At 48.0% G+C, this 10633-nt stretch overlaps 1 protein-coding gene across 1 annotated transcript; it reads right to left on the bottom strand.

Annotated features, from left to right (window-relative positions):
- Positions 1-5832: 5832 nt before the first annotated feature.
- On the bottom strand, positions 5833-10298 carry CBX8 (chromobox 8). Its single transcript, XM_061615820.1, has 5 exons — positions 9931-10298; positions 9351-9394; positions 9061-9126; positions 8867-8933; positions 5833-8594 (listed from the first exon to the last, which is right to left on the bottom strand). The coding sequence occupies exons 1-5, from the start codon at positions 9997-9999 to the stop codon at positions 7743-7745; spliced, it is 1098 nt and encodes a 365-aa protein (XP_061471804.1). The 5' UTR covers positions 10000-10298; the 3' UTR covers positions 5833-7742.
- Between the last annotated feature and the right edge of the window lie 335 nt (positions 10299-10633).

Here is a 10633-nt window from a genome sequence, read left to right as displayed (position 1 = left end):
CCTCCCTTTAGTTAAGTGAGCAAGTTTTTGCGTGGCCGCTGAGCCCTTTCGCTTGGAGAGGGAGGAGGGTTCGTTTGCTGCTCGGAAGAACCTCTGGGGGGCGCTGTTGTGGTCCACTCACCTCCACGGAAAGGACCGCGTGGATCCTCTACCATCACCTGGGACTGCTGTGTTCCGTCTCAGAAACGGCTGCATTCAGCCTGCGCTTCCGACCACCCGCGCACACTCCCTCCGGTCACTCCTTCCTCCTTTAATTCCCACCCCAAGACCTCCTTTTTCCTCTCCCTACAGGGACTCCGCGGTTCTTTGCAGTGGAGGCTGCTCCATTAGGGGCAAGTGAGGCACTGCCCTCCCCCCACCTCAGTCTGCCCTCAGCCAGCCCCATTTGCCTGCCTTCTTACACGACCAGCCCACGGGGTGGCCCTGCTTGCCATCTTCCTCCTCCTCGGTCTCAATGTTGCCCCTTGTAGAACTCAGCAGGGAGGAGAAGAAGGAGGGGCAAAACTAGCCGGAGTTGGCTCCGGCTCCGCCTACTGCGGGTCGCCCAGTCTTCCGCCCAGCCTCGTTCCAATGGCCTAGTTAGGTCTCGTGTAACTCCGACTGGAAGGGCGATTCTGCTCCTAGTCAACACAGAAAGAGGAAAGCGCCCGGAGCCCCCTGGGCACACACCTCTCGCTCCTGATTTTCTATGCGCAGATGGACATACAATAAAAGGGACTTCGTCCGATGCTGGTTTGTTTGCGCCTTTGACTCCGAGATAAAAGGGAGTCGCGGGGAGCGGTGTGTTGGATGGGGGGGGCGGGGGCGTGTTTATGAGAGCACAGATATGAAGAAAGGCAAGCCTTTTGTCTGGTTACAGGTGATTCCTGCTCGCCCACTGCTGGACTGAAAAGGTCAAAGGGGGGGGGAACCCTGCACGGCGGAGAGAATTATTGGTTACCGGTTCCTGCAGTGTTGGGGAAGTCCGAAACGAGAAAGCTTGAATAAAGAACCTGGGTTAGTTCACACGTTCATTCTTATCCCTCAGCCATTCATTTACTCATAGGACGCCACACGTGTGTTCGAAGCTGTTTACAAGGGATAAAAAAGTCCATTATATAAAATTAAATTAAAAGCTAAACAGCTCAGATCAAGGAAGAAAACAAATCAGCAGTTAAAAACACAGTTCATTACACGTTCTAAACAGAAAAGTCGTAAACCCAGTGAAATAACAAAAAACAAGTCTTGCTCCCCTTCTTAAAAACAGCCAGGGAGACGCCTCATTCCTTAGGTATTTTTAGGAAAGGCTGCGAGACCTCTAGTAACTGCATCCCACGTCGAAGGAACAGGAAGCAAGGTTTAAAGCTCAGCGCGCAACTGGTGCGGGGACCGACACTGGGAGAGGCGGCCCCCGAGGGGTGACGAGCGTTTGTGAGCGAACTGCATCAGAGGCAGGAGTTTGCCATCAGCTCGCGTCAACGCAAACCTCGGGACACCTGGTGCCAACATCAACTCAATGGAGACACTGACAAGCATTGGGTGGAAGTCCTGGGGAGACGAGAAAAGTGCCGTATATCACATGCGCTTACTGGAGGAAGAGCTTGTGTGCAGATCGCTCCGTGTGGAGAATGTTGTGACGCGGCTCTCCTCTTAAGTTCAAGATGACCCAGCGGCAACAGTCTGACATGCCTTAAATAGCGAAGGACGTCGCCCAACTCTTTGACACCACCCTTGGCTGTTCTGCGACCACCATCCCCGGATGATGCGGAATAAAAATACTCCTGGGCAAGAGGAGAGGGGCTTTAGGGTTGCTTCTTCCAAAGTCCTGAGTTGAGCTAGAAAGTGCCCGGCTCACCTTTTTAATCAATTTCAGGAGCTTCGCCACAGCAAGCGCTTACCTGGGAAATGGCTGGATTTGGGAGGATTGCTGCTAATGCCCCGGATCCTGTTTTCTGTGCCAAAGCTCAGCCATGAATGATATAAACTAACAGAAGAAAGGCTGGTGCCGCTTACCAAGAAGGACAGACTGCATTTTCCTCACCAACACGTCTGCTCACCCTCCACACTTTGGGATTCGGGGACCTTAAGGGGTTTTGTCTTAGGTTTTGGTCAGGGGTATAGCCATGTGGGGTCTCAGGGGTCTTAGACCCTTCACTTTTTTGGGAGCAGGGTCCCAGTGTCTCCAGCATCCTACAAGCCAATCAGCATGAAAGAGGAGTGTGTTAGCCACTGAGAAGAGTTTCCTAACATGCTTCCCTGTCCTTTCCTGTTGATGGGAGCCAATCAGAGTGAAAGGAGGTGAGTCAAACAATGAGAAGACTCTTTCTCAGGGCTAACACTCTCCTCTTTCCTGCTTATTGGTTCCTAGGCATTAACAAGGATCTCATTCTCAACTTCACAGCAAAAAAAACAAAAATGGGGAGGGGGCATGGTTGTGATTAACATGAGGGGACCCTGCACTTCTGAATTGGCCACTACACTACTGATTTGGGTTAAGGTTTGTTTGAGCTCCAGCACCTGTCTTCATAGAAATTACCCACGGAGGAGGCAAAGCTATGGCAGTAAGCAGCCTTGAACACAATGGGAACAGAGGATGCTGCCATTAGCCCATCTAGCTCAGTATTACCTACACCGACTGGCAGCAGCTCTCCAGGATTTCATACAGGGGACCTTCCCAGTCTCACCCGGACACGCCCGGGATTGCAGCTTGGCCCTTCGGTATGCAAGACAGATACTCTGTCCCTCAGCTACGGCCCTTACTCAGAAGTGTGACTTGCTTCTGAGTAAATCGAGTGCTCTACCAGTCTACCGCCTGGCTCTCCTTTTGGGCAAAGAGGGAAAACCTTTTTTTTTTCTTTTAAGGAATGCAGGACTAGTACCCCTTCTCAGTAAGTGCGCAGGTGTTTCCCTTCGCCCCTCACCCTCCTCGTATTCGCAGCGACCGATCCTTCCAGGAGCACGTAAGTCCAGAGAAGCCGCACGGAGGCTGGTCTTTCAGAGCGTGGGGCTGCTAGAAGCGGGGCAACCGCGTTCAATTCGCTATGCCCCTAGGGCCGGCCTCTCTCTCGGCATAACATCGTTGTTGTACGGCTGGCCACCCCGGCGCTTCCTTGGAGGAAGGAGTGGAGAAGAACGTGATGAATAAATACGGGTAAGAGCTGCGTCCCAATCGGGAACCTGCGAGGTGTGTGCTTGAGGAGACCTGGGATGCTTCCTTTGCAGCCCAGCCAGTGTTTCTGGACTTGCTAATTGCTGGGTTGATGAGACGCGGCGTAATGACAACACGCCATCACAAACAGTAATTAAAGGAGCGCAGCGTCTGGGAAAGGGAAAATGCGCCCAACCGAAACGCGGCTTCCCCCGAGAGGTTTAAGGCAGAAGTTGGTCCAAGATGGTTGGGACACAAGACTGGGTGGGGGGAAATCATAAACGCTTTGCTTCTCCAGGGAAATCCTGCCCTTCAGTGGGAAGGCCAGTTCACAGCCACACCGCCTCTGGGGTGGTCTCCTCTCGTCCTTGTAACGCAGGCGTTTCTTCATGAAACGCAACCGATGTTCCTACTGCGGATACAGAAGCCTATTTCTTTGCGAAGGCTGCTGCTGTTACTCGACCGTCCTGACGGCCGGCACTAAAGTAGCTGTAGTCGAATCTGCTCGTGAGAGGAAGGCAACTGGCTTCATGGACTTCGCCTCCAGTCGAAGGGTGTTGATTGGGATGGTGGCGATGCCTACTCTGAGAGGGGGTGGTGGTGGGTAGGGCCGTGTTTTAATAGGAAACCGCGGGAACGGTCGACGGCCTGGATTGTTCGCGGAAGTCGAGGCTGAGAGTATCCCACCCATGAAACTCACGGGGTGACCTTGGACCAGTGACTAACTTTCAGTCTATTCTGCCTCATAGGGCGAGTGGGAAAATATAGCAAGTCGGATTGGGGGACACACATGCAGTTCACTTTCCAGACCAAAGGTGGGGGGTTGTTTTTTCTTTAGGGAGGGCCGCCCTTTACTCTCCCTCCCCCCACCCGCAATGAGTGCAGCGCGTAGTTATATATCAACTGCCCCTCGATATTGCCTTTGGATTCTCCGTAGTCTTCACAGAACTCCTGTGCATCCCGCCGAAGGGGTACAGAGCAGATCATTATTGGCCCGGGCTGCGAGAAGTTTATGCTCCTAACCGTGTCAAGGCTAGAGATGGAGTATCTTGGAAGGCAAGGAGCACTCTAGCTTCGGAGAAATATAACACGTGTTAACTCGACCGCTAACCTTGGGCTTCTTACTACTAAGGCGTTTCTAATCCTTAACAAAAAGTAGCGTGATCACAGGGCCCATCCCGACAAGCCAAGCGTGTGCTGCTCTGTTTGCTGCGCTGAAATCTGAGTGCTTTTCCTTACTGTGGGACAGTACCTTCGCTCTATCAGAGCCTGTTTCTGACCAAGGCAACACTCCAAGCAAGTGTAAGATAGGGGCCTTCTTTCCCAGTATCTGTTGAGTTTAGAGTACCACTTCTTCCGGCTGTGATGCCAACCCAGCTCCATGAGCAAGAAGGACAGCTTTGCATACTGCACACATTTTATCCCATTGTGAGTTAGAACCATCCTGAGGACTATCTGCTTAAACCCTTGATTCAGTTGGCAGCTATGACAACCCTCCCTCCCCTCTGCCTCCACATAGAAATCCCTTAGAACCAATTAGCAATCTGGAGCGAAGACATCCAAGATTGATCCCTGCATTTCAATGTTCACTATAGGAAGCCTCCACTGACTGGTGCATATAATAAACTGACCATATAACCAAAAAGAGGATTTCACTGTCATTTTTAACCTCCAGTTTCTTCAGGCCTCTTTTGATCCTAGTGCCTTGTAAAGGGCAGGGGGTGGAAGAGAAGACTTGCACTGGAGATAATGTGGCAATAGGGAAAAACAGGCCAATATGGGTAGAGAGCCCAAAGCAAATAATTGGGAGAATCCCCCATTGCAGTTAGTTTCTAGTCGGGTACGACATTCTCTCATCTGACTACTCTACAGTCCAGTCTACCTATTGTGAACCTACATATGTCTCTTAAGGGGCTTACACAGGGGCATCTAAAGCAGTTACACTTTGAGAGACTTGCTCCAGCAAGCCAGTATCTCCCACAGGAAATGGTACCCAACACATACACACCCCATGGTTACTGCAGCAGCAGAACTGCTGAGTCAGCAAGAGTAGTGACCCCCCCCAACAAGCCTTTCTAGCAGGGAAATGCATGGTTACCCTCTGTATTGCAAACAGGGAGGAGCCTCTCTTGCACCTCACAGAGCAACAAACACAACAAAGCCAAGTCTCTATTTACAAAGTAGGATATATATTTCAATTCACATAAAAAGCAGGTATTGTATTAGACATTCAACACTGGCAGAAGACACCTACTTAAGCTTCACTTCTGAGACTGTTAGGCCAGATCAATGATTATATATATATATATATATATATTTTACAAATCTTAAAGAGAATTAAATAACTCACACTCACATACATTCAATATATGTAACTATGTACATACACTTATACACCCACATGTATGTTTAGTTTTTATATACCCATGTGTGTGTGTGTGTCTAGAAACACACATCATAGCTGGCATATACCACCCTTGACACCTGAGGAGGTAGGGGCAGCACTTATGATCTATTTATGTCAACCAAAGAGATATTCCTCCTGGCCACCCCCCTTTTCCCACCCCACCCCCCTCCAGCCTCTGTTAAAAGGACTACAGAACCCTTTTTGTCAACATACCAAAGCTGACATACATATCCCCCACGTACCCACTTAGGAGAACTGAAAGCATCTGCAGTTTGTTACATAAACTATTTGAACTGACTGAAGTTTACCATATTGGCTTTATTTTAAAAGGAGAGGGAGACCAGAAAACAAGAACCTGACTTATTTCCTCAGTACAGTGTAAACAAAATCCCCACATTTTATTTTGTTGGAGACACCCAAAATAATAAACAGAAGGTGGCTTAAGAAGCAAAACATTTCTAGTTGATCCCAGGAAAGGCAAAGACCCTCCTCCTGGTTCTTCCAACACCCACCTGCTTCCCTCCTCCTCCTCACATCTTATTATGCCACATGTGCTCTCATCCCCAGTGCAGTCCCCAAATTAGAACATGTTTTAAAAGGATCCAGCCAGCAGGCCAATTCAGAAAAAGATGGAGAAGGCTACTCGTCCCCCTGCCAGGTCCTTAGAGACCACTAGGCAGATTTGTGCTTTTTGAACCAAGAAGAGATGCTTAAATCAATATCTATTGGGACACCACAACACCTGCTAAACATAAGTGAAAACAACAGCAAGCCTCCCATTCTGCACATCCCTTCTTAATGCAGGAGGCTACAGCAGGGTTAGGAAACAAATTTGCATTCTCACAAAATGCAACAGAGTTGAACAACATGTTTTTAAAAAATCTTCAAATGTCAGGGTACATTATGCAAGGGAATAGGAAAAGGGTTTATATTCTGCCTAAAACTAGCAGGTGAAGAGAACTATTGGACTTTTAACCACAGACAGAATAATTTCATGTGGGATGAGGAGGGGAGAGAAAAAAACAAAAACATTTTTTTCAGAAAGTACAAGAGAAAGTCACATAAAAAAGCAGCTCGCTTTGTATTGTCCCACTAGTTAACTCTTTTGAAAGGGACTATAAGGGGAATCTTAACATTTCTGAGGAAGATGCAGATTTTATACAACACTTTTTAAAAACTCATCCAACCTGGAAAGAATCGCAGTCTGTCTATCTGTCTGGTTCACTTTCAACATAACAGCAAGAGCACCTAAGATATGAGCAGTGAGATACTTTCCTCCCCAACTTTTCTGGCATGTAAGGAATGTAAACAAATATTCTTTTTGGAGTGAGTAAATAAGGACTAAAGAAAGAAGAAACAGACAAAGTTAAACTAAACTATCAGCTCAGTTCCCTCTCCGCACCCCCAGCTCCTTTCTCCGCATGACAGTCATATTAAAGTGCATGACAGCAGCTTCACTTTTTCAGAATCTTAAAACATACAAACCCTCTTTTCCCTTGCAAGAAAACGTCATTCAAGTTAATACTTTTTTGCTAAAACACCTTTCAATTGTTTTTAATGGACGCTTTTTAAACCAACAAGTCTTTTTTAAAAACTGGAGCAAAACAAAAGACAGACAATACTGTAGAGTCAAGTGCTTACTTCAGCTGTCCAGACAGAACAGTTGTGTATATAGCACACTTGATTGTACAAAGCAACATCTTATAATATAACAATCAAGAAACTGGAGCCTTTTTTTGTCCCCAGATGAATATAATATCCCCTATTTGCTCTCAACGTCTTTGGGGGGAAAGGGGTGGGGGTACAACTGAAGAAAAAACCCAACAAAACACAAAATCAAAATGTTATAATTAGCTAATAGGATCATTTAGTATCTACACCTGCTCTTGCAACTGAGGCAAGAGATACATCAGTACTCTGTTTACTGTCCTTCTCCAAGAGCCTTAAATAAAAAACCAACAACTTAGAGTTGAAATATATATGTATATAGATATATATATGTATTTTTCTTTAAATAACATATTTACATCTAATAGAAAATATAACTCTAGAGATAATTTTTCCAACCAAAATTGAAATTGGTGGGGAGGGAAGAAAAGAATGAGTTAAGGACAGATTTTTCAATCCTGTCCAAGAAAACAAAAATCCAGAACTAGACAACAACCTCTACCCCAAACCCTCTAAATGCTTCCTCTTCTCCAGGGGAATTCATCGCTTTTCCTTAAAAAACCCTTGGTCTGTGCTGCTCTCCTTAATGGTAACTGTCAAGAAATTTGATGTCACATCAGTCACTACCACTTTCTCCAAGTTGTTGAGAGAGGGGCTCCAAGCTTCTTCTTCTGGGTCGCCAAGGATCCTGGAGACAGGGATGCGGGCAATGAGGGAAGGCCTGCCAGCCTGGGTCCCTATACCATCCCGGTATAAGCTGCCTTGGTTTGCAGAGCTGTGCAAGATCTTAGGGGCACCCAAGTCCAAACTACTTTGCCCTTTCGGATCCAGGAAATCTGCCCTGTGCTTAGTTAGCCTGGGAGGATAAGTCTCAGGTGCACACAGCTTAATGCCAGCTTCTGCTCTGGAGCTGGAAACAGCACTGGGTAACTCAGGCTCCCGTCTCCGGGCTAACTGGATCACACTGTGTCCTGAACTGAATTTGGCTGCACCTGGGTTAGCTGCCTCTTCCAGTTTTCTGGCTTTTAAGTAATCCACCACCATCTTGTCCCCTGGTTCCACTGGCTTCCGCTTAGAGACAACATCAGCAGTTTCAGGCAGGTCTTTGTAGAGCTCTTTCCTGGGCTTTGGGCCTCGCTTTTTAAAGGCTCCTTCAGATCGGTCTTCCTCTGTCCCAACCCTGTTTTCCTGGATCATCTCCACTCGGGAGGTGTTGGTAGTAGCAGCAGCAGTGGAGCTGCTTTGAGGAGGCAATGGAATTTGTCTCAGTCCTTCTCTAGCACGGGAAGTAGAGCCCAAGTCCTGAGGGGATCTTCCAGGGTATGGCACCCGGATTCCCCTAGCAGAGTCACTACGGAATTCATAGGTTTTAGCTTTGGCTTTTGCCTGGGCCTGCAAACACACACACACACACACACACACAGAGAGAGAGAGAGAGAGAGATAACAATAACTGGACTGATTTAATACCTTGCCCTGGCAGTTTCATAAATGCAGCTTACAAGGCAACCATCGTGTTTGTTTCTCTCTCACACACAGAGATATAAACACAGCAATAAAAGAATCCACCCTTAGCAATGCTCCCTTTTTGAAAGCAATTTCTGTTAAAAGTAGCAACATACCAGCAGCACAGAAGACATTCTCTCTCTCTCTCTCCCCTCTTACCTTTAGTAGAAATGTTTTGGGTTTGGGGCCTCGTTTCTTAGGACCATAAAGTTCCATTTCTCTTTCCCTAAGTGAGCATTTTTAAGGATAAAAAAAACCCACATTAAAAAACAGAAGAACATAGCATCAGTTTACCACTACTCTAAAACACTGTGATATGGCTAAAAAAATTGTATTTTCCCCAAACAGTGTACCTTTCCTCAAAAGCTGCAAGCAGACGGGCATCTAGAATGTTTTCTTCGGGTTCCCAGGTGCTGTATCTAGCAAAAGGCGGAGGAAGAAAACAAAACAAGAAGATATGAGCTTTTAAAAAAAACATATTTTTATTTTTCAGAATAGGATGAGTGCAAAGTAACTTAATAGATAATCTAGTCAGTCCCTCTTTTCAGGAAAGCACTATACCCAATTTTACTACTTAAAAAAACACCCCAAGACCAAAACGAGATACATACTAAGCTGCAAGTATTCTTTTACTGTTACTTACTTCTGAGACCAGCCCTTCCATTTCACAAGATATTCCATTCGACCCTGCAGATGTCAAGAAAAGACAAATTAGCATGCATTTCAGAAAAAAAAGAGGAGATTCAAGAAGAATGCAATAAAACAATATGCCAACTGAAACATGCTTGCAATAAAACCAAAGGTACACTCAAAAGCCATGTGTCAAAAAAGATATGCTACTGGCCAAAAGCGTGCCACAAAAATGCACATGCAAGCTGCAGGGCAGAAAAAAAATTCCATCCTTGAAAAAGGGGGCGTGCTGCAAAACGTGATAAAATATGCATGCACCAAATGCGTGCAGCAAATATACATGCAGCCCAAACGTGCATGCATTTAAAGAAGGTGGCGAAGAAGACGTTTTCGGTGGTGGCAATCTGTGCAGCGCAAGCAGCAGAAAGGGGGAGCGGCAGGGCTCCCGGAGTGTTGCTGCAGAAAGGGGGGAGCTAAACCAAAGCAGAAACGAAGCGCCGCTCGTCTGTCTGCGGCCTCGCGCGGGCCTGACGGCTCGAGGGCGGCATGCACAAAGCCGGAGCGGCGCTGCCAGGCAGGGCGAGGGCACCTACTTTTCGGATGCGTCTCTTGAGCAAGGCCTCGGCCGCGAACACCCTCTCTCCCACGGCGGAGAGCTCCATGTTTACTCGGCCGCTGGCAGCAGAAAAGCAGCGGCGGCGGCCAGCACAGCCCAGACCATAATACTCCGCTCGCTGACGTCAGCGCTCGCTCGCTCGTTAGCCCTCCCTCGCCTCGCCTGCCTCCGCACTTGTTGCTGGCTGAGCCTGCCTGCCTGTCCGTCCACCCGCTGGTTCGCTTGCTTTCTCGGAGTATCAGAGAGTGAGACGGAGAGAGGCCGCTAATGCCGAAGCTCTGGCTGGGCCCGGCTCTTCCCTCCAACTGCACCCGCCTCCCTGCGACGTGATCCGCGTTTCAATCACAAAGGGGTGGAGCCAATGAAGCAGGGAGACGGGAGTGGGGGCGGGAGGCTGCATCCCGAGGTGGAGAGCTGGGAGGGGGCTTCCTGCACGATTGGGGAGGGGGGTGTTCTCAGCTGTCTGGTTGTGGAGACGGACGGGGGGAGGGGTGCAAATCTCTGCAACCCTTCCCCCTTCGGATCCGCTACAGCCTTGATCACGGCAGCTCTCCAGTCCGTTCCGGCCACCTCGATCCCTCTACCGTCCACTGGGGAGGGGGGAGGAGAAATAAATTCGAAGGCATTTATAGACTCCTGCGATACTATAACGCTTTTATGTATTTGTTTTAAACATCTAC

This window comes from Rhineura floridana, chromosome 3 (genome assembly GCF_030035675.1).
Source record: "Rhineura floridana isolate rRhiFlo1 chromosome 3, rRhiFlo1.hap2, whole genome shotgun sequence".
Taxonomy (NCBI): Eukaryota; Metazoa; Chordata; class Lepidosauria; order Squamata; family Rhineuridae; genus Rhineura; species Rhineura floridana.
This window is presented reverse-complemented; position numbering and strand designations above follow the sequence as displayed.

Coding starts and splice junctions, on each gene's coding strand:
- CBX8 (XM_061615820.1), bottom strand. CDS start 9,999: ATGGAGCTCTCCGCCGTGGGAGAGAGGGTGTTCGCGGCCGAGGCCTTG. Junction 9,127..9,350: donor TGGAAGGGCTGGTCTCAGAA/GTAAGTAACAGT, acceptor GCCTTTTGCTAG/ATACAGCACCTGGGAACCCG. Junction 8,934..9,060: donor CTTGCAGCTTTTGAGGAAAG/GTACACTGTTTG, acceptor ATGCTCACTTAG/GGAAAGAGAAATGGAACTTT.